The 22,816-nt window shown below is 47.8% G+C and overlaps 6 protein-coding genes across 6 annotated transcripts; 3 read left to right on the top strand and 3 right to left on the bottom strand.

Moving 5' to 3' along the window:
- Positions 1 to 353: 353 nt before the first annotated feature.
- On the bottom strand, positions 354 to 2,968 carry TRUGW13939_09509 (uncharacterized protein; the record flags this gene model as incomplete). The annotated part of the gene is made up of 2 exons (XM_035492631.1): positions 354 to 2,585; positions 2,690 to 2,968. The coding sequence occupies 2 exons, from the start codon at positions 2,966 to 2,968 to the stop codon at positions 354 to 356; spliced, it is 2,511 nt and encodes an 836-aa protein (XP_035348524.1).
- Positions 2,969 to 4,152: 1,184 nt separating this feature from the next.
- On the bottom strand, positions 4,153 to 12,095 carry TRUGW13939_09508 (uncharacterized protein; the record flags this gene model as incomplete). The annotated part of the gene is made up of 6 exons (XM_035492630.1): positions 4,153 to 5,001; positions 5,102 to 5,422; positions 5,482 to 10,052; positions 10,125 to 11,567; positions 11,639 to 11,696; positions 11,763 to 12,095. Coding segments are annotated over 6 exons (7,575 nt in total), but the record flags the coding sequence as incomplete, so codon positions are not given.
- Positions 12,096 to 12,569: 474 nt separating this feature from the next.
- TRUGW13939_09507 (uncharacterized protein) lies at positions 12,570 to 14,057 on the top strand (the record flags this gene model as incomplete). The annotated part of the gene is made up of 1 exon (XM_035492629.1): positions 12,570 to 14,057. The coding sequence occupies one exon, from the start codon at positions 12,570 to 12,572 to the stop codon at positions 14,055 to 14,057; it is 1,488 nt and encodes a 495-aa protein (XP_035348522.1).
- Positions 14,058 to 15,440: 1,383 nt separating this feature from the next.
- Positions 15,441 to 17,408, top strand: TRUGW13939_09506 (uncharacterized protein; the record flags this gene model as incomplete). Its single annotated transcript, XM_035492628.1, has 6 exons — positions 15,441 to 15,576; positions 15,728 to 15,937; positions 15,995 to 16,413; positions 16,494 to 16,662; positions 16,727 to 17,144; positions 17,210 to 17,408. The coding sequence occupies 6 exons, from the start codon at positions 15,441 to 15,443 to the stop codon at positions 17,406 to 17,408; spliced, it is 1,551 nt and encodes a 516-aa protein (XP_035348521.1).
- A 1,647-nt stretch (positions 17,409 to 19,055) lies between these two features.
- TRUGW13939_09505 (uncharacterized protein) lies at positions 19,056 to 19,855 on the top strand (the record flags this gene model as incomplete). Its single annotated transcript, XM_035492627.1, has 2 exons — positions 19,056 to 19,504; positions 19,552 to 19,855. The coding sequence occupies 2 exons, from the start codon at positions 19,056 to 19,058 to the stop codon at positions 19,853 to 19,855; spliced, it is 753 nt and encodes a 250-aa protein (XP_035348520.1).
- A 718-nt stretch (positions 19,856 to 20,573) lies between these two features.
- On the bottom strand, positions 20,574 to 22,363 carry TRUGW13939_09504 (uncharacterized protein; the record flags this gene model as incomplete). Its single annotated transcript, XM_035492626.1, has 2 exons — positions 20,574 to 22,041; positions 22,101 to 22,363. 2 exons carry the CDS (start codon positions 22,361 to 22,363, stop codon positions 20,574 to 20,576), a joined length of 1,731 nt encoding a protein of 576 aa, XP_035348519.1.
- Between the last annotated feature and the right edge of the window lie 453 nt (positions 22,364 to 22,816).

Here is a 22,816-nt window from a genome sequence, read left to right as displayed (position 1 = left end):
AGTTCTTGTCTGTTTGTCTGGCTTGGTACTTGTTTTTTTTTTTGTTTTTTTTTGTATTACTATCATGTAATTTTGAGATATTAGAATATATGCTAGTAAGACAAAAATGTCCTTCCTATGTAAATCTTTTTACCAATCGAAGTTTTAAGTTAAAAATATGTATTGATATTGATTTGTTTAAATATTGATATTAATGTCGACGCCGAGACGTCAAATGTTGATAGACTTGACTTGCTCCTCGATAGAGTTATTATATGGATGGATATGGATACAAAAAAAAAAAATAATACCCAGCTCGCTGAGCCTTCCAAGCCTCCCAAAAAATGGAGAGGAGGAAAAAAAAAATTATTCACTTATTGTGTACGAGTCCAATCCTTCAGCTTCTGCGCCAATAGACTTTCTCCGCTTTCTGATGATGATGGTTCCACCAAAGAGCCAAAGAAACCTCCGTAGCCAACGTCTCCCTTTTGGAGTTTGTTGTATAGATCGCTGGTTTTTTTAGCATCGGCATCGGCATCGATATCGGTATTAGTATCATGTTGTTGCAGACTCGTTGGCGAGTGAGGAGGGACTGTTGTGGACTCAGGAGCTATTGATGAGGAAGAGGAGGAGCGGCCGGAGAACGGAGATGGTGTCTTGTGATAAAATGGGTCGTCGCCGGGTAGGGTTGGCTGTTCCTGCCAGGGGCTGCCAAAAGGTGCTGTTGCTGTTATTGTTGATGAGCCAGCATCATGTATAAGCAAAGTCCGCCTGGGATTCGGGGTGGATAATTTGAATGGGAGAGTAGCCGCTGTGTTTGTTGGTGATGCAGGCGGTGATTGTTTCGCATAAGGGGAGGAGGTATGAGGGGGAAGGTGGAGGGTGTTATTGCTGTCGTGGAATTGAGAATCTGGGAGTCCGGCTACCGTACTGCGTCGCCTGAATGAATTCTCGGCAGGTTGACGAGAATTGGCATTGGATAAATCCTTGACCGGCCTATAGGGACTGTAGCGGGGCTCTGGATACTGAATCTCATTGCGCAATTTCTCCTTGCCATCGGGGACTCGGTTGGCAAACACAACTCTGATAGTCGAGTAAAGGTAGAAGCGGCCCTTGGATGTGCAACAGATATTCAAATGAATGAGATATCGCAAAGTAGGCTTGTCCTTGGGATCGCCAGTGGAATTCAAAGAAGCTTCAGGGCGATCAGTGCCGAAATTTTTACGCGCTGTCAAGGGCATGTCGATGATGGGGCCTGCTGAATAGCTTCGTTGCCGAATAAATGTTTTCGATCCAGGTTCCATACCATCTAAATCATATGGCACAAGGAAAAGTTTGACGGCAGTCTTGTTGGGATTTTTTATTACAATCTGTAGCTGGCCGCGCTGAGGAATACGATAGGAACCCCCTGGAGGCGTTTTCAATCCTTCAGATCGGCTCGAACGCTTTTCTCGCTTGCGAGGTTGAGCGGACTCGTTTAACGAAGCTGCCAGCACGTGCGAATCTTTGTTTTCCATCGGTAGATGCTCGTAGGAGTGCTTCTTTCTCTCTTGGCGAGCGGTGCTTTGTGAGATTGCGTGCTCAAGATCGATCAACCCTACATATGGACTAGGATTATCATCTGATATAGATCGGCCAGCTCCCGAGGTCGGATAACTATAAAAGACCGCTGGAAACGGTACTGCAATATGGGGCGGGCATTTCAAATTTGCTTTGCATTTGCCTTTTCCCAATACCCCGATCTGAGCGGTGAAATCCAGAGGTTTTGAAGGACTGGTCGACATCCTTCCACGTAGAATAGACTCTTCGTATGATCCAACCATTGAGGCGTGTATACGAGGAGACAAATCCGACGCAAATGATGGCCGTCGGGGCCGGAATTGGGCATGCGGCGATGACGCAAGTTGAAGGCTGAACGCCGAGGACCTTCGGGGCTGATGAGCCTGAGAAGGCAGGCTTTCTTCCCTTTGGAGGGATGCGAACGATTTCCCGAAACCAGCGTTTCGCGATTGCGACGGTGGCGATCCCCGATACTGCGCAAAGGTCTCTGGAGGCAGTGTTCGACGGCGGTTGCTCTTTTCAAAAGTCGACAAGTCTGGTGCATCGACCTTTGGTGAAAAATCGAGATCGGCATTATTTGCCTGATGTACTAGCGGGCTGGTAGGCGCTTTGAGAATGTAGCTTGAGGAAAATGATCCCAACGAAGGGGCGCGCGATCTCGATCCCGGTACGATGGCCCGTCCGGCCAGCGGGCTTGTTTCAGGGTCCTTGGCTAGTGGATGTGCCGGGAAAGAATGAAGATACCATGGTGTCGTAGGAGACGTGCTGAACCGATGACCAACGACATGCTCGTATTGAATATTGTTAAAGCGCTGGTGGCCGGGATGCTCGGGAGTTCGATTTTGTAGGCCTTCTGTGAAATCGCCAGAGTGCAGGGCCGAGCGAGGTCGCTCGATTACGGGGAAGGGAACAGCAAAGTCTTTCTCTTCCACGCCAGACATATCCTGTACGGCGACGTGTGGTGGCGAGTATGCTGTGTCGTGTTGAATTCCCAAGGGTTTAGTGTAAGAGGGGTGGTGGTGTTCTAGATAAGCATGCTTTTCCGGCTGTCAAATCAAAGTTAATCTCTTATCGATGAGTTGAAAGTGAAATGAATAATGAAGAAAAATTGAAAAGGAGAGTTTTCTAAAAAGCGCGAAGAGGATCATACCGAGAAGGGTGATTTCCAGCGAGGAGCCTGCCTACGCTTGAGAGACTGGATGTACTCATTTCGCCCATTATGGTGACCGCGAAGGTGGGCTGAGTGATAGTGATCGGGGTGGCAGTTTGTCGGCGAGGTCCCCGTCATCTCGACATCGGCAAGGCCATCGTCCCTCCATTGCTGAGACCACGAGGGACTGCGAAGGTGGTCATCATTGTCGCTGGCAGGCGACTCCGGCGGCGGAGCAAACGATGATATCACTCTGTCCGGATCCTGGAATATTGGCATTATGAGCCGGGCACAGGGAGGGCTCTGCAGGGAAATCGGGACCGCGCGAATATCATCGAAACACAGGCGCAGGAAAGAAGCCGGAAGGTCAGTAATGGAGTAATGAAGTAATGACTCAAGGAGTCAGTCACGATTTGAGGCGGTGGCGGCAAAAAGGTCGGGATTCAAGCCGGAAGTAGTTGTGGAGATTCCGTTGCGCAAATTTGGAAGGAAAAAGGAGACAGACAGACAGACAAACAAACAAAGCGGCAGTATGGGTATCACGCAAACCGGACAGGACAAGAAAGAAGCAGGGATACAAGAAGACAAAAAGAAGTCGCTCGCACGGACACGGGCGATACTATATGCATTGGCCTGAGAAGATTAATCCTGAGGGTCGGGAAGCGACTGCCCGAAATAGCGCGTAATGACGGATGGCGCCGGTGGGGCCTGACGTATCGCCGATCGCCCTACGCGTTAGTCAGCCGCGCTAGCCGGGCACCGCGGCGAGGGCAGCCAATTGCCGGCCGCGCACCCCACCGGCCGTTGTAATAGAATACGTACTATTAAATACGACTACGTACTATGTATCTATGTAGATGTACAGGTGGACAGGTCATACCTGCAACTGTGAACGCGCCGCTGCCCAGCGCTCGCTAATAGACTCGCAAGCCAGCCCTAAACAGTCGATACTAAATTGCTACAAAAAATACGGAGTACTACATACTAACGAATACTAACCAGTCCTAGCGAGACTAGCAAACGGCCTGCTGGTACAAAGTTACAACTATTGAGGACCCACGTAAATGAACACTCTCAGCCAATAATAGCTGTTCCCCGTGACGGAAGACAAGATGACGCTTAGCCCATTGCGGCTAGTCCATAAAACGGGGCCGCTTCCCGCCGTCTCGCATGACCAACACATCGTTATGTATGTATGTATGTTTGACCAACATCTCCTTGCGTATATTGCCTTCTAGATGAACACGTCAAATTATTTAGTCTATCTTATTGTCTAGCTGGACGCCCCATCTAGCCTTGAAGAATTCAGGCATCTGATGTTTCAGACACGCATAGATTTTACAATCCGTTTACGCAACTGTTTATTGCCACGACTACGACGTAGTTATTCCAGGCCAAATCACGGATTAGCAAGTTTCAGTGCGGCCTAACCATTTGCATTTGCACTCTCGAATCCTTGAAACTTAGGACAACTCGGCCCTCGCCAGTGTTAAAGATGCTATCTCGTGTAACGAACTGGCATGTAGTATCTCAAAGATCGATAGCTTGGCGCGGCTCGTTGCAGCCAGCCAATTCCGCAGCTCGACTGCGACAAGTGAATCGACACCGTGAATCGCCAAGGCCTGGTTCAAGTCAATAGTCTCATCGTTGATATTGAAAATAGTAGCGAGCCGCGCAGCGATTGCTCTTGCTACCTCCCCGTTTGCGAGTCCGTCTTCGCCCTTGGTAGCATTACCGAGCGCCTGGACGAGCATCGCTGTTGGACTGAGGATTTCTGTTTCCAAATTTCCTGCCCCAAGGGCTGACATGTTACGCTGTTGGCCCGATGACCGTAGTGTCCCAAAGCGTTTGTCCCGACGTACAATGCTATCGTCTGCCAGCTCCCTCCATGGCTGTAAACCAACAACCACTTGGGCTTCCCCTGGAGTGACCTCTCCCCGGCTAAGGGCCTTATCCAGCAGTGTAAGAACACTTTCAATAGGAATCGATGTCGAACCAAGTGCGTCAATGCGTGCCTTTGCAGCGTCATTATCGGCAGCGGCAATATATCCCACGCCGCTTACGGCGCTGAGGTCGATGCTAATGGTGAATTGGCCCTTTGCCGCTCGATGGCGGGCGAATGCATCTTGGAAAGTATTACCGGCAGAGTAGTTGGCCTGCGAGACGTGGCCCGCCACTCCAGTCAACGAAGATAAAAGAACAAAGAAGGAAAGGTTAGGTGATAGATGCCTGTCCAAGTTCGTGGTACCGGCAACCTTGGGCAATACAGCTCGTTTCCACTGGTCAAACGTCATGCTCTCGAAAACCGAGTCCTACAAAGCTCCATCAGACAGATAGCTCAAAAATTTAACGCAAAAGTAAGGAAAAAAAAAAAAAAAAAAGGAAATTTTAAACAGCAAAGGGAACTCTTACCTCAAGAACCATAGCCGCGTCAACGACGCCTCGGATAGGCGGCAAGGAATCGCCAACATCCTCAAGGAGAGCGACAAGGCTTTCCTCAGATGACACATCACAGTTATGTATCTGAAGATTACGGGACTCATTCTTGGCTCTCCGCAGGAGTATAGCCGCATCAGGATGCTTTTCGGCATTGCGAGACACGATGAGCAAATTCCGAGCACCATTGTCCATCATCCAGGATGCTATAGCTCGACCGATTCCACCTAATCCGCCGACAATCAAGTATGTGGCATCCTTAGCGTCGAATGAAAGCGGCTTTAGTGAGGAGGTAACCTAACAGCAACATTCCAATCAACGCTAAATCATGTTATCAAAAATAAAGCAAAACTTACGTTTACCACATCTTCCTGCTGGATAACAACTAGAACTTTGGCGGTATTGCCTTTCTGCCCTTGCTGTCGAACCGCTTCGTCTAATTGCGAAACTGGATATTGAACAAAGGGCAAGGAAGTAGACATGCCGCGACCCATTTTGTTCCATATTTCAACTCCGGCCACTATTGCCTCTTGGAAAGCGCGGCCGTCATATTCGGCCAACTCCATTATATCAACATTGGCATATGTGGCGGAACTCTCCAATATTTCCTGGCTCAATGGTCGTCGACCTTGCTTTGCACCAATCCCCCCAGTCTGGATGAAACGCCCGAAGCGAGTAAGGAAATTCCCCAAAGAGTTATTGGATCGACTGGCTGGCGAAGTGAGAATGACATTCATGCCGTTTCTCTTGCTCTGAGTGTTGAAAGATATCGTATTGCTAACATCTTGAGTAGAGAAGATACGATGTGACACCACATGATACTTGTCTTTCAAAATACTGCGCTCCGTTTCCTTATCAAAAGTCGCGAACACATCAGCGCCAATATTCTGGGCTATGACAATTGCTGCTTGGCCGACATCGCTCATGCCAGGATGTACCAGTACCGACTCTCCTTGTCGAAGCTTTGCGACAATAATCAATGCGTGGTATGCCGCGGCATATGCGACCGGAATAGACGCTGCTTCCACAAAGGACATGCCTGGGACCTTGACAACACTAGTCATATGTGTCTGCGCGATATTTGTGAAACGGCCTTTTGTCAAGCCACCCACCCTATCACCGACGTGAAATCCACTTGCTTCTGCATCGGCCCCAACTCTAGTGACAACACCACCTAAATGATATGCCGCTATTTCCTCGCCATCATTTGGTACGGTTCGAAGATCGACATCAAAAGCCTTAACTTCAATTTCCAACATGTCGCTGGGAATGTTGGACTTTACTTGACCATTTTTGATGAATATCTTGTCTGAAGGCTCCCATACTAGTGTCTGACCCCGCTGGTAGAACGGTTGTTGCTCAAGTATAGGCTCTGGGACTTTCAAATTTCCTGGAAAGAACCTGGGAACATGAAGCATGGAGTCTTTGATGGCGTACTCCCAGTCGGAGTTTACATGATCCTCAGCCATGGCATGCGTTAGTACATGGATAATGTGATCAATTTTATCACCAGTCCAGGGTCCGCCATTAGTCTGCTCAAAGTCCAAATGAATCAGCGGTTTTGTAGTGTCCTCCTGCCGCAAAGTTCGCAATAAGCCATAGGTCTGAGCATATAACGGGGCCTGCTCGTCAACAGAGCCTCCAGAACTCAGCCACAATATTCCACGACTTCGAGCAATCAGTTGCTGTAACTTCTCATAGGAAGTCTTATCTATATTGTCCAGAAAGGGAGCGGTCATATCGCCGGTAAAAATATAGACTTTGTTCTCAGGCTGTACGTCATCCCAAATTTTATAATTTATAGCAGTACCGCTCTTTTCCAGGCTCCTGTCGACAAGTTGCCTGTTCCATGCTTCGGGTACCGGAACTGTGTACACGACAGTCACAGTCGGCGGCAGAGTAGGCGTTCTGGTAGCAGTCGAGAGAATTACACTCGAACACTGAAATTGCCGCTGCTCGCAATCCCCGATTTCAAAGTCCACACCAGTGAAACCTGTCCTACGAAGCACCTCGTTCCAAGTCTCTCTGTCGACATTGGGACTCATGGTACGAGTCGGCTCTTCACTCAACCACCACCCTGGCAGGGTTCCAAAAATGAGCTGCATGTCGAGCTTGTCCTGTGTTGTCTCAACTAGGAGAAGCTTGCCTCCTGGCTTGAGCAACTTACGCACGTTCCTCATCGTTCGATCCAGACTTTTAGTGGCATGAAGCACCATGGATGCAACTATGAGGTCAAATTTTCCGGATGTGAAGACATCGGACTGTTCAATAGGGTTCGTCTCTATATCCAGTTTCTGGAAGTCAATCAATCCATCCCACGCAGCAAATTTCTGGCGGGCGGCCTCGAAAAATCCGGAAGATACATCAGTGAATGTATAATGGCCGAGGAGAGTACCTGCACCACTAGTTCGAGCGCCAAAACCCTCGAGGATAACCTGTGTTGCGCCACCAGTGCCGCCTCCGATTTCAAGTACCTGGGCACCAGGGTGCTTCACGGCGAAGAGCTCAACCATTCGAGCTACATGTTTGTAGCTGCGAGATTTGAGCTTGGGTAAATCCATATAGTATCTGTTTAACAGATCTCCTTCCATCATTAGCTCTAGCGGTGTGATTCGTCCGCGGAGGATGTCGGTCAGCTTTGCCCCAACCCGTGCGGTGAGTTGACAAGAAGCATCTCCACGGGCTAGTTCGTCGAACACCACTTGCTTCATACCTCTGCTTGCCCGAGACCATTTAGTGCTCCCTACACCAAAGGCGCCTTTCTTTCCCAGCTCGACCACAGTCACCATCCAGCGGAACATGATCTTGTGGTGCCATTCCCAATTTTCTTGGCTCTCCTTCTCGATTTGGGACAACGCATCACAAATGTAGTAGTACGATGCCCGAAGCATCTGCTTCTCAAAAGCAACCTCGTCATCAGTCAAGTTGATGCGCATGGAATCTTTGATTGCCTTGGGAACATTGTGGAGCACATCTAGTTCCCAAAGGCTCTTGCATTGTGATATTTCTGGTTCTTTATCGCCATCTACGCTTTCAACTCCACGAGGGACTGCCTGACAGAAGAGCTTTTCTATTCGAAGATGGGTTACTGAAGCGTTTTCAACTCCAGCATGCCCAACTCCTACTTCAGAAGTGAACCCCTTCTTTTGCACTTTCTGCAATTCGCTAAGTACTTGCAGCTTATCCCCTGTTTTTCCAAGTATTTGACTTGAAATGAACACACTCTGGATAGATCTCGGAAGGACCATTGATCCCTGATCTGAGCTATCGGGTAAACTGATGTAGGTGGATTGGATGATGCAATCCAGCGTGGTGGGATGAACGAGATAACTATGGGAATCGGATGCAACGTCAGCAATACGCAGATCTGTGATGGACCTGTTGGCTGCCGTGCGCCCAGCGATCAAATTTCGGAACGCTGGTCCGTAGTTGATGCCCATGTTGGATGTGCGTGCTAGTAGTCTTGATATATCAACATCTCGACCTTTTTCACCATTATCGAAAAACGAGTCAGGGCCAAGAAGACAGTTGGTCTGGCCGCCTAGGTCTTCTAATACTGAGATTTGGCCACGGCAATTTTCCACCCATACATCATCCGATTGCCCGATGGAGCAAACCTCAAAGTCGTACCAGCCCGCCGAGTCAATCTCTTTCAGGCGCAGGCGTATCTCAATTACTGAAGATTCTGGGACAGTGAGAGCACTTAAGAAGTCGATATAGCGGAGCCCATACCCATGCGGAGTTTTTGCCGAGTCCTCTGTTATTATAAGGCGCGCTGCCTCGACCGCCATTGAGATGTACGCAGCTCCAGGAAGGACAACCTGAGAGTCTACCTGGTGGTCTACCAGCCATGGCACATCTGATAGCCGCAAGAAGTTCCGCCACTCGGCTGCTTGTGGTGAGGCTCCTGAGATTGGCAGGCCAAGGAGCTCATGAGGTGGGAATCTCTTTTGCCGAATGTCCCTATTCACCCGTGATTCCACCCAATAGCTTGAGGTGTGATTCCAAGGATATAGAGGCAAACCTGGCACAAATTTTTGATGTTGAGGTGAGCCAGCAGCATTGACAGCTCCGACGAGTACAGGATATCCAGTGTGAAGGAGATCGCATGCAACGTCTTGCATAGTCTCGACAGCGTCAACCGTTCGTTTCAAACACGATACGTAAGGAATTGTCTTGCCTTTGAGTATTTGACGGATAGGCCCGGAGAGCGTACTATGAGGACCAATTTCAAGTACCATATCCACGCTTTCGTTGATGGCTTTGAATGCATCGCTAAATAGAACCGGGCTGGTAAGATTTCGAGCCCAATGCTCAGGTGTCAGAAAACCTGGCGAATCTACTATGGTGCCAGTTACGGGGGATGCAAATTGAATACCATCCATCCAAGAACGGTTTGCCGGCAGTATTTGACGAAGCATCTCGACGTATTCCTCTGACATAGGCAACATATGGTGCGAGTGATAAGCCATAGGCACCTTTAGCTTTCGTGAGAATACACCATCAAGCTCCAGTTTCATTGCGACCTCGTTGAGGTCGTCGATGTCTCCAGAAAGCGTGACACTTTTTGGGCTGTTGACGCAAGCTACCACAACCTGCCCTCCTGCCGACGTATTGGTTATATACCTCTGGGCTTCACTAGCACTAATACCTGCTGCAAGCATTCCACCTTCCTTTGTTAAAAGTTTCTTATACTTGCGCGAGAGCTCCCCGCGGTAGTAAGCTATGCCGAGTGCTTCGGAGAAAGAAAGCGCTCCGACAGTGAAGGCTGCCGCGATCTCTCCACTAGAATGGCTTACAACCGCTGAGGGGTGAATGTTCCACGACTGCAACAGCTTGACAAGGCATAGCTGTAGTGCTACTGTGATAGGTTGGCTGATACTTATTTCTGATACGCGGGTAGATTGGGCATCTCTCAACAATTCCTCTGCGCTGTTGTATTAGCTTGGGGGGATTCCTAACACATGCACTAATACTGGGCGAAGAATTTCATTCATACCTTGCAATGACCAGTCTGCGCCGTAGCTGCGGAGGACAGAATCTGCCTCTCTAGCAGCAGAACCAAATATGGGGTAGGTATCTAATAGCTCACGGCCCATGGCATGCCATTGTGCGCCTTGACCGTTGAAGACGAATCCTAGCCTCGGTTTCTTGTTGCTTGTCTGGGAGAATTTGAGCAAAGGGCTTTCCAATTGACCAGCAAGTTGGACTAAAGTCCTGGATTTCACCAAAGAGATACACCCCAGACGTGATCGCCGCTCTGCTAACGTGTAGGCTAGATCGCCGGGCGACAACTCATCTCCACGGTTTATACAATCTCTTATGTGAGCGGCAAGGTTCTTGGCCATGGTCTGAGTGGTATTGGTGTCTCTGGCGCTGACAATGAAAACACGTGAAACTTCCTCATCTCTCTTTTTATATTGCATGTTTTGTCCCGTCCCATTCGCACTGGCACATCCTGGTGGTGCAGCTTCGAGAATAACGTGCGCGTTCGCTCCGCCATAGCCAAAGTTGTTAATTGAAGCCCGCAATGGCTTGTTTATTGGCCATGCCATCAGGTTTGTTGGCACTCTTAAATTCCAATCTTCTAGCTTGATCTTGGGGTTTGAAGTCTCGTAGTTAAGGTTCGCAGGTACCTGCCTGTTCTTCATGGCGAGTGCTGTTTTGATGATGGCTGCGAGACCACTCACCGGCTCTGTGTGGCCAATGTTTGTCTTGACCGAGCCGACCAGGACCGGATCACTATTACTCGCTGCCATCTGACTAGCAGCGCCAAACGTCTGTGCTAAAGCTTTGGCCTCAGCCAGGTCGCCGACTTGGGTGCCCGTCATGTGCGCCTCGACGTATCCGGTGTCGGCTGGGTCGAGTCCTGCGTACCGGTAACAGCCATTTATGAGTTTTACCTGTGCATCAACAGATGGTGATGTTATGCTCTGCGTTTTGCCATCTTGATTCAAGCCGGTAGCTTTAATGACGGCGTGGACGTGATCACCATCTTGGAGCGCAGCATCGAGGCCCTTCAACACCAATGCCGCAACGCCTTCACCACGGCCATAACCCTCAGCGCGCGCATCCCAGGCGTAGCATCTTCCATTTGCACCGACCATTCCCAGCGTAGACATGGCAACGAACAAATCCGGATTGAGAATAGTGCTTGACGCGCCGACAATCGAGACATTGGACTCCCCGGTGCGGATAGTCTGACACCCTTGGTGTAGACAGGCCAGCCCAGAAGAGCAGCCAGTGTCGATAGACATACTTGCACCTTGAAGATCGTAAAAGTGGCTGATTCGATTCGAAATCATCGCTGTGCCATTACCCGTCAAAAAAGAAGCAGGCATGGCTTCGGGATCTCGCGATTGGAGATCATGGTAATCTTTCCCGTAGCAACCTGAAAAGACGGACGTGTTGGTCCCTGCAAGTGTTTCTAGAGGGATACCGGCTTTTTTATTTTATATAAAAAGTCAGTTGTTCCTCAGTCTCTATTAGATGGGGTCATGTCCGTGAACGCACCATCCTCCGTCGCCTCGTATACGATTTCTAAAAGGAGGCGAATCTGAGGATCCATAGCCTGCAATTTTCCTGAGTTTCAGTTTCATTCGTCTCTCAATGCAAGGACTGCATTTTTTTAACTTACATTTGCAACGTCGGCAGAAAAGTTAAAAAATGCCGCGTCGAAGCTGGATACATCTTCACTCATAAAATAGCCACCAACGGCGTGGTTTCTACCGGGCTTTACGCTGTCGGTATGGTATAGCGTTTTCACATCAAATCTCTCCTTAGGAATGGGTGACCAGCCGTCGTGGCCATCAGCACACAATTTCCATAGTTCAGATGGGCTGGTGACATTGCCTGCGAAACGGCATGCCATGCCAACGACGGCAATAGGGACTGGTGTGGCCGTATTGTCGGCATTTTCAATGTGACGATTGGGTTCGACAACAGGCTTTCCAGCCGGTCTTGTAGTCTCCTGTGAATGAGTCATGTTAATTGATTTCAGGAAGACTTGCTATTGTATGGCTATGATGTAGAGGAAGCATTCGCAAAACGTCAACGCGCCTCAATTGAAAAAAGCACATAGGCCACAATGTGAATACCAGGATCGAGACTAGTAAACATCTGAGAGCTGTATACTTACATACAAATTGGACCCCCTCCTGTTGTTGTTAGAATCCAGATGGTAAGTAAGCAAGGCGCGGCTATAACCATGCTCTACCCCACACAGTAATCATGCAGCATCTTGCTAGGGTCCTCCTAAATAGCATCGCTTACCGCCATTACTATTGCTTACTTGCCTTATTTCTTGGGATTACAGTGGGTCGACTTTGCTTTGTGTAATCTAAGATCGCCCACATGCCCTTTTGAATTTATGGCCGCCTTCCGGATGCCACTACCAGGCACATTCATGGCCGAAGGTTGAGAGAGCTGCGACCTTTGAATCAGGATGATCGCATCAACGACGACACGGATTTCGCTCAATCCGCTAGACCACTTCCCTCCAAGTAATTACACTTTCTTTTGTACTTATCTCCCTTTAAAAGATGGCACGAACCCCGAAAAGGCATTCGAGGTGTTACAGAAAGGGCTTCGGCGTACCTTCAAGCAACTACCCTGGCTGAGCGGAAAAGTCTGTGTGCAGTCCAGGGCGACCACAGGTTGCCGCCCGGGTCAGCTCGAGATACAATACGATGAAGCTGACTTCGAGGGAGATGGGCCGCTGCGTCAGCTTCATCTCAATCGTCTTGACCCCGAAGAGATTGGGGTGGGCTATGAAGACCTTCAAGAGAGTGGTTTTCCGCTAGATGGGTTTGAAGATGAGCAACTCACCACGGCTGAAATATTGCCTAAACTGGCGAATAGCCCTGATTGTTTCAGCGCCCAGGCCAACTTCTTGCCCGGCGCGTGTTTGCTTGTTGCTGGAACGCAGCACGCCGCTTGTGACGGTACGTCGTATTTCGACGTGTGGAGAATATGGGCTGGTAATTGCGATGCTCTACAGCAGCCAGGAGCTCCGTTTACTGCATCACCACCGACAGAGAGCTCAGACCGTGCCATTTTGGACCGCATATGGGAGAATGAGGGTACAGGCACGCCGATGCCGCTCGTGAAGCCTGAGTCATGGAGCTTGTTAGATATCCAGCGCCCAGGCGCTCCAAAGCTTGAAGCAGCTGAGTCGCTGAAGATTTTGTCTGATGATGCCATGCAAGCAGCAGTATTTTACATATCGTCTGAGAACTTCTCCGCTCTACAAAAGCATTGCAACGAAGACTCTTCAGTGCGCATTTCTGGGAACGATGCTCTGAGCGCGCTAATCTGGAGATGTATGCTGAAAGCAAAACGCAAGGCCGCCTTGGATGGAGGCCGAGCTTCAACAACAGAAGCCAGTCTATCCTCCATCCAAGGAAGGTTATTCATGACACTCGACGCTAGGCCGGATATCTCGCAGAACTTACCACTCATGTATCTGGGAAACTTGTCGGTCATCAACGTCTGCTCAGAGCCGCTCAGCAGGTTGACTGCACCAAATACAAGTCTTGGAACAGTCGCGCAGACCATCCGTTCTGTTGTTGACAAGGCTACTAGAGAAGCGCTGATGGATGCATATACCCTCGCTCGGGAAATTGATGACTTGAACAAGATCAGGTTAAACCGGGGACACACGCCGAACTCGTTTGACATGGTGCTTTCATCATTACTGATGTACCCAGTGGAGGGCGTAAGCTGGGGAGGAGAGGTCTTTGCAAACGGGGGCAGGCCTGAGGCTGTACGGCCCCTAATGCGACGGTTCAACCGTGCGTCGCAGGTGTGCTTCGTCATGCCACGCAAGGCGCATGGCGGGGTGGAATTTGTTTTAAACCTGTTCGAAGAGGAAATGGGGCTTTTATTGGACGATGAAGAATTTGGTAGATGGGCTATGCACTATTCATACTAACACGTGCGCAAAGAGACTGTTCAGACAGAGTCATCGGGTGTATTTGAGCGCTTTGTAACCTGACACTGTGGGCTTGTTGAATAGACTTAAAACGAGCGCTTGGGCTCTTTCCTACTCCAGGCTAAATTATATTCGAAATGTCTAGAGTGTCACAGCCTGAGGTTGAGGGCATTAGAAATTGACCGAATTCCCAGCATCGACATGAATCCTTTATCATAACAGCAAAGTCCTGAGACAAAGGAAACTTCGACCCAAGCCGCAACCATACATTCTATGATGTTTTATGGATCTGGTTCACCATTAAAACTAAAGACCATAGTGAGAGTCGGCGTTTTTCAATGCAATGAAACTCGATAATGGAGAAGTCCATTTCAATACGATAGGTAATCCCACGTAGATGCTTACAAAACCAAGTATAATGAGCAGCATAGTTGATTTGACTACCGTCCAGGACACCAGAATATGTATATTTAGCTTCACGTAGAAAACGAAAGAGGTTGAGAGATAAGTTCAATGTTCTTGAACATATAGATTTAACCAGGAGCCGGGGTGGTCTATACATTGGCTAAAGGGGCCCTAGTCTTCGCGCGAAGAGGATTTTGTTGAGATGACATGTAATTTTTCTACTGTCTTTCATTTTTGACCCACTATCCAGGCAAATACTCCTTTACACTAGTTACTGTATACTATAATTTGCAATGTGATCTGGCCCGGATGATATTTTCTAAAACTTGCGCAACAAGTGAGGACACGATACTAGTAAAGACCGATGATTTCCATAGTATTGTTTGTAATTTAGGTGACAGTTAAAATACAGGCTAACCTTACAAAGATTAGAGTGAATCAGGATAGCGAGACCTAAATGAAATAGAATATATTAAACAATAAGGCAGGTGTCGAATATCTCTATATGGCTAATAAATATTACTGGACTCTATTCCTCCAGTTAAATCCCCAATCGCTTGCCATTATTATTATTATGTAATCATATTTAACGTCTATACCGATCGCTTACAATGATCGATAATCACTAATTTTTGCTCATTCGGTCAGGGGTCGTCCATGCATCCGGCTCTTGATTTCTAGAAAATTGTGTGCGTTCTCGTACTTCAGATAGAGACTTGAGATAGAGACTTGAGTACCGCTATTGGACAGACGTATATGTATGATTACAACTTACTCTGCTGCCCAATTACGGCTTAATTTTATGCGTGATTACATCGTGAGATCACCAGTAAGCATAAGCTAGTAGTTAAGTATAAGCTGGGCTGACTAGTGCGGACGTCACGTTCCCCAGATACGCAGATGAGCTTTATCATGGCTACAAAGATTAGCAAATCGAATCTTTAAGCGAGCGCTAACCAAGACAAAAATTTATCAATTATGCTTGATTTCTCACAATCCCAGTTTGAATGGTGGCGGGGGCTTCGATATGGTTTTACACAACCGTGGTATTTGGCAGTCTATGGCTTGTTTGCCATACCCCTTATATACTGGATATGTTATGGCATCTATCAAGGTGTGTATAACCACATTTTCCAGCCTGGTGCACAATCTGACTTATATCACATTGTACTTTTCGCCTCTGTCCAAAATACCAGGTCCAAAACTAGCCGGTTGGAAACTCGCTTCCTATGCAACATGTTTAAAATATTTCTAATATTGCGTAGCCTTCACCTACCTTTATGAAGGATACTATGAAGCCTGGCTTGGTGGAAAGTACTTCCTTCGCGTGGCGGAAATACACAAGCAGTACGGTCCAATCGTGAGAATCAGTCCCCACGAGGTGCATTTTTCCGATCCGGAGTTTCTCGATACTGTATATCCAGCAGGAGGAAGAAAAACAGACAAGCCATCATGGTTTGCTCTGTTGACGGGAAGTGAGCACGCGGGTCATATCTAAGTCTCCCTATTATTGATAAACTGACGGTTAACAGCTCCTTATTCCGTCGTGTCTACAGTCCACCACGACCTTCATAGGCAGCGCCGCAACGCCCTCAGCTCATTTTTCTCCACGGCTAGCATCCACAGGTTTGAGACCGTGATGAAAGAGCACTTGGGTAAGCTTCTCTCGCGGCTCGACGCATCGGCGGAGTCAAACGAAGTCGTCAAGATCCACGAAGTCTTCAAGGCCGCCGCAAGCGACACCATTACCAAGTACGCCTTTAATGACTCCTTCAATTTTCTTGACATGGCCGACTATGGAAAATCTTATTTTGAATCCACTGATAACTTCTTTCTCCTAACCCACATATGCTTTGTACTTCCATGGTTGTACCCATTAATCCAGAACTCGCCTGACTGGCTTCTTCGATTCCTGTTTCCTGGGCTAAGTGAGGTCCGGAACAGGCAAAATGTGAGTATTTGAAGCTTCTTTTCATTATGCTCCCCCTTGTTGGTCAATATTGAGTAACTAAATTTCCTGCCATAATAAAGTGGTGGATTGATCAAGTCCGCAGTATTCGAAAGTCATCCGATGCCCAAGTTTTGAAGCAGACCATTTTTGGGGGCATTCTGAGTAGCAAGCTACCGGACGAAGAAAAAACCGATATCCGGCTAGCTAGTGAGGCGCAACTGGTAGTATTTGCAGGGGAAGGCACGACTGGTTTGTTTAAAACCCGTCTCTTTGACTCTCGGTAATTTTACTGATACAAAGAGTCCGCATCTAGCATGGGGTCTCAATGCCGCTCTGTACGAGCTACTCGCCAACCCTGATGAGATCCGTAAGCTTAAAGCCGAACTGTCGGAGCTTGAGCTTGACCCGGACGGCATACCTAGCCTTTCGCAGGTGGAAGGTCTACCATATCTCGGTGCTATCATTCAAGAGGCTTTGCGAGTACACCCTGGAGTCTTGACCCGGCAGATGCGTGTCTCCCCCGAAGTGCCGGTTGAGTATTTCGACAAGAATGAAGGTATATCATACGTAATTGCACCTGGTTTTATTACGAGTATGTCGCCACTTATTACGCATCGGGACCCTGAAGCGTTCAACAACCCGTACGAGTTCTGCCCACAGCGATGGATAGATAATCCAAAATTAGCTCGGTACTTTCATGGATTTGCGCGCGGTGCAAGAAATTGTGTTGGGTATGTTTAGAGCGGTATCCGATTTGATTCCTATTTATAATGCTGACTCATTGATATTACGATAGTATGACCCTTGCTAGGCGCGAAATGGCTCTCATACTGGCTACTGTTGTCCTAAAGTATGACTTGTATACTGGCCAAAAGGGCCCAACCATGGAGCTGTATGACACAGAGCGAGCTCGAGATGTCGATGCGCACAGTGATTACATTATTCCTGTTCCTGCTAAAGGAAGTCCGGGAGTACGTGTCAAATTTAGAGCCTGAGGAGTGAACATTGAATGACTTCAATGTTGATTCTGACTCGGCTGCCCAGAATGTACGTAGTCCATACCTATTACGATGTAAATGTGGAAGTTCCTGCCCTCTTGTCAGCACAATTTGTCAAGGGTCATATATATATTCATGGCTCAATTCCAACATTGAAGTGGATACATATGTATTGGATGACTACTCTCACTTCTCACCATAGCAAAGCCAAATAATTTAGGATAAAGCCAGTACCCCTAACACTCAAACCTGGAATGTCAAAATTTAAGTGTGACTGGAACTATTGATACAATATCTATAATCAGTAGATAAGTTGTGATCAAAATTTCTAGCGCTAAAGGTCTCACCTCGTCGGCCTGGTTGCCGTTTTGGTCACTGTTTGCTGCCATTTGTACTAAAACCATGTTCCTCTCATATGCTCATAGAGGTAGTAGTGACTTACAAAACTTTTACATTTAACAATATTCAACATTAAACGATGTAAGCCGCAGTTTGAATATACGTGTGATTAGGGTTCCATCCTAGGCTGCAAGCTACACAGGTACTACGTGCAGTTAACAGAACCACTCGATAGTAGATGTAGGTTCTTGGTTACCATATTTATTAGACGGGACCGAATTTTACAATTATTCTCGACTGTAAACTCCTGTTAATCTCGGATGATGGTTTCTTTTGATCCAATATAATATGACTAGGTACTCTGTCATCCTTATTTTGCAGCCTGTGCAAATATGTTGACCCTACTGCTTTCTGGTCTATTGGTAGCTATACCTTGCAATAGGTGCGTGTCAGTAATAACGTATTGTGGAAGTCCTAATTGGAGCAAATGATTATGTGTAGAGCCACAATATTACATGTCCCCGTGGATGTTGGAAAATCCCATGAAACTCCAAAATGAGTATGACGTCTATTAGACAAGGCTCGGAATCATCACCCCGAAGTTCATTTTGGAATCAGGTTAGGAGACACTAAGAGTTTGTGTGTGATGTCGCATTATTACAATGTTCAGTTACGGAACAAGGATTATAAACACTAGGGAAGAAAATTCCATTTAAGCGCAATTTTTTGAAGGGTGATAATTTATAATCTCTTATAAATCTAATAGAAAATATTAGCAGGTGCTGACAAATGTATATTAGAAATACCTTTTGACTTTTAATCATATTACCATACATAATGCGATTACAAGCAGGGATGGGGGGTTAGATGGAGGTATTGAGCTGTAATACTAACACTAGCACGGTCACAGCCAATCACGACATATTTAAAATTGGAGGACCATGAACCCCCTCCCTGTGGCGCAATGTAATCAAGCAGCGTTGTATCTAGACCCCCGGTATATTACCCGAGGTGGGTGGTTAATAGGACAAGCAGTTGCTGCGTTATGTGTTGGTGCCAGCGTTTAACTTGGTTCGGTATACTAGCAGGCTGTGGTTTACGCTTTTGATTGTCCCATCATGGACCGCAGGCGATCTACAACAAAGAAATACCACAGTCGAAGGTTTACATCTGGACTGTTGTTCTACGTCTATATATAGGTATGTACCTTTCCTACCCTCTCGTCCTCTGTCTATCCATTCCTATCGAGCGTCAGTCTAATCCAAACCACATACCCCGAACCTTTTTCAGTCTACTCTTAACAAAATGTCTACGGTCGTTCTTATTAGCGGCGCTAACCGTGGCATCGGCAAAGGCCTCCTTGAGCGTTATCTGAAGCTTGAGAATCACATTGTCATCGCGGCCAACCGTAATCCGGAACATGCGACCTCCAAGGACCTTTTGAAGCTCCCCAAGGCGGAAAGCACCAAGCTGATAGTTGTCAAGCTTGACGCTAGCATATGGCAGGATGCCTTTGATGCTGTGAAATCACTCGAGAGCCAGGGCATCGACCACATAGATATTGTCATCGCTAATGCTGGTGTGGCGTATATTTGGCCAACTGTCGCTGAAGTCAAGCTTGAAGACATTGTCGCCCACGTCGAGCCTAATTTTTACGGTGTCGTGTCATTGTATCAGGCTGTGCGATCGCTGCTACAGAAGTCAAAGAGAGAGCCGATATTTTCAATCATGGGCACGACGGCTGGTAGTCTTAAGTGAGGTCATAGCCTTATCGATACTTACTGATGCTAACAAATTACAGCACCCAACCCCCGCTTCCGAATGCCTGTTATGGCCCGTCAAAGGGAGCATCAGCATGGTGCAGCATTCGTATTAATCAGGAGGAGAGCTGGTTGCACTCATTCTCTTTGGGGCCCGGCTGGGTGCATAGTGACCTGGGCGATGCTGGGGCGGTAGCCCTTGGCCTCGACAAGGCGACACAGGATCACCTTATGATCGGCTTGGATGAGTCATGTGACGGCATGATGAAGGTGCTTGACGAAACCACGAAGGAGAAACACGGCGGAAAGCTGGTGTTGTATAATGGAGAAACCATGGCTTGGTAGATTGCTACCTCAATACAGACCACGCCTGGCAAGCTCTTGGAATGGAGATGTACCTCTTGAGGAAACCGCTCTAGATGTATTTCATTTATATGTCAGCTTCAACGCTAGCGTTATCTTTGGAAGAAGACTTCTATAGATTGCAAATCATATCACTAAAAATTGGTAGTGTTAGTATTAGACCGTCAATCTGCGGGGTAGTTCTAGACATTGATTGCACCAGTCCGCCATCAGAATAGGAAATAAGCGCTAAGTTTATAGCATTAACCCAGAAGGATCCGCTCCTCAGTTTTGGGCCCCTTGCTTACTTAGCGTATCATGTGCTTATAGAGATGCTTACTCCGTGTAAAGGCGCCTGTAAAGGTGCTTATCAGGGTACTTGGGTTATATTAATCCCCCCCCCCCCCCCCCCCCCCCCCCCCCCCCCCCCCCCCCCCCCCCCCCCCCCCCCCCCCCCCACCAAAAAAACCAGAGTCAGACACTAAGATCTTACCCAACAATCAAATTATCTGTTGGCAAGTCACAACCGCTAGAAAGCCTTCATATGAAAGATAGTACTAGAAAGAAATAACTCAGGGAGTGAAATTCACCCCACTACTCTGTTATTTGAATCAATAAAATAGTTTTGGCCATATTTCCCCGTCGTCCACCGTACATTCATCTTCGCCTTTCTATTCCGGAATAAAATAAGAAATAAAAACAAATCCAATAATGAGTTCTATTACACTTTACACAAATGTCCATCCGGCTGCTCTTCGTACTCATCGCTGCCTACGCCCGGGTGGACATATAGCACAAATTCCGGGTCATACTTTCTCTTGATAGTTCTTAGACGATCATAAGTGCCGCCAAAGTAGTCGATCTTCCACTGAGGGTCATTGTATGTTCCCTCATTTATATAAGCACCTCCACCCGGAGTTAATGTCCGCAATTTATCTTGCCATCTGTTCATTAGACTCATGTCAGAGCTCATCGTGGACCATCCTGCGTCGTTGCTTGCAGGAGTGGCAATGTTAATCAAGAAGAGTGAGTCCCGCCACGCAGGTGTAACGGAATTAAACCCAGTCGGAAGCCCTACACGCTTGTTCGAAACATTGTAGCCCAGAAGATAGAGAACCGTATTTTCAGAGGCCACTATATCGCGGAAAGTTTCTGTCAGTTGAGACAGGCGACTGGTGTCATGAACGAGAGAACGGGGAATCAGGCGCCCGCCAACAGTAAGATTACGCGTGAACGGGGTGCCTTCCCCTATATAGGTATCATAATGCTCGAGGTAATTTTTTTGTACGGCTGTCTCATTGATGACTGCCGTTATGTTGAGTTGTGAGAGAGTCTGATAGAAGGGAGCCAAGGCTTCTTTCATAGTGGTCTCGGTACCGTTGGGTAAAGTGGCTATAACGATGGAGAAGGTATCTTTAGTAATAAGTGCCTCGGATGCGAAGCCTGGGATGGTATCCAGCACGAGGAGATGTTTCATCCAGGCTTCAACTGCAACCCAAAAGGAGTTGCCGTAGATATTTGGGAATGTCAACGTAGACCCTGCAACCGGTCCGTCCTTGTGCGCCTTGACGATGGCTGAGATGACAACAGCATAGGTGCCAGCACCGCCGCCGCTGAGAGCCCAGTAGAGGTCAGAGTTCTCCTGTGGAGAGGCTGTAAGCTTCTTGCCGTCGACTGTCACAACTTCAAATTCTAGAGAGTTGTCTGCACCAAGACCGTAGGACGAGGCGAGAGGACCGTGGCCGCCGTTTAGTCGCCAACCGCCGGCAGCACCAACCGTGGGACAGCTTCCTCCTACAACACGCAGTCCGTTCTTGGCAGTTATGTTATACAAGTCCACGAATTGAACACCAGCGCCGATCTTAACGGCAGGACCGCTGTAGACTGAACTGCTATAGTTCGTCATGATTGTGACCTCCTTGAGGTTGTGGGTCCACAAGGCAAGGGCTCCTTTTCCAGCAGAGCCACCAAGATAGTCGTGGCCCGTGTTCTTTACAACAAGGCGGATATTATTTTCACGAGCGAACTTGATGCCTGCCACTGCTGTCTCAGCGTTCGAGACGTTGATAGCGTATGAAGCCATATTCCCTAGTTCACAGGATGAGAGACTGTTATTGGCTAAGCCAACGAATGGGTTGCACGAATTGTTTCCGAAGTACGGGGAAACGACATTGACGGGATCGCTTAGACTTTTGGTAGAGTACTATCAGCTTTCTTCCTTGTAGTAGCGCCTGAGATTGTATCTTACAAAGGGTTCACCAGCCCCCAGTTGTTCTGGAGTGTCGAACAGGTTATTTCATCAGCCTGAGGGCCGTAGCACGATTGGGCTACAGGGACACCCTTAATCAATCGACCACCAACTGTACGATTTAAGGAGTCCCACGAAGCATCACTAGGCCAATCACTGTCACCTGGAAGCTTTCGACAAGTCCGTGTCGTTTCTGGTGCTGGTGCCGTTAACGTCGGCGATATCGAAGCAGCGAGAACCGCTAATATACATAATAGCATCATGTGGTTGATATCTTTAAGCCGAGACTCAATTGACGATCTCAAGTAGGTATGAGAATGAATGAATGAATGAAATGTGACTGCACTATGAGAGCACCTGAAATCCGAGGAGTTTCGTGGGATTACCGGGTACTTATAGCAGTTTTAGGGCAATCGTGCCAACACGAGCCCTTCTTCGGGAGGTTTGCTCAGGGGACGAATCGATCCAGGTCGGATTACTCTACTAGAAGATTACTATATAAAGCTTTATATTAGTGGCTTGTGGAAAAGAATACTCAAAGAACACCCTAAATCTTCGAAAGCACACAGCTGACTGGCCCCCAACACGCTTTTCCCTACCTGTAATATACGAAATAGTCCGAGTTGTGTTGGGTGGGTGAAGAAGCACTGGTCTGTCCGCCTTACACAACTGGGTTCGAGTTTTGCACAGACTAGGCCCTTCAGCTAATCGTTCGA

The sequence above is a fragment of the Talaromyces rugulosus genome, chromosome V (genome assembly GCF_013368755.1).
Source record: "Talaromyces rugulosus chromosome V, complete sequence".
Lineage (NCBI taxonomy): Eukaryota > Fungi > Ascomycota > Eurotiomycetes > Eurotiales > Trichocomaceae > Talaromyces > Talaromyces rugulosus.
Note: the sequence above shows the minus strand (reverse complement) of the source record. Positions and strands in the feature narration are given on the sequence as shown.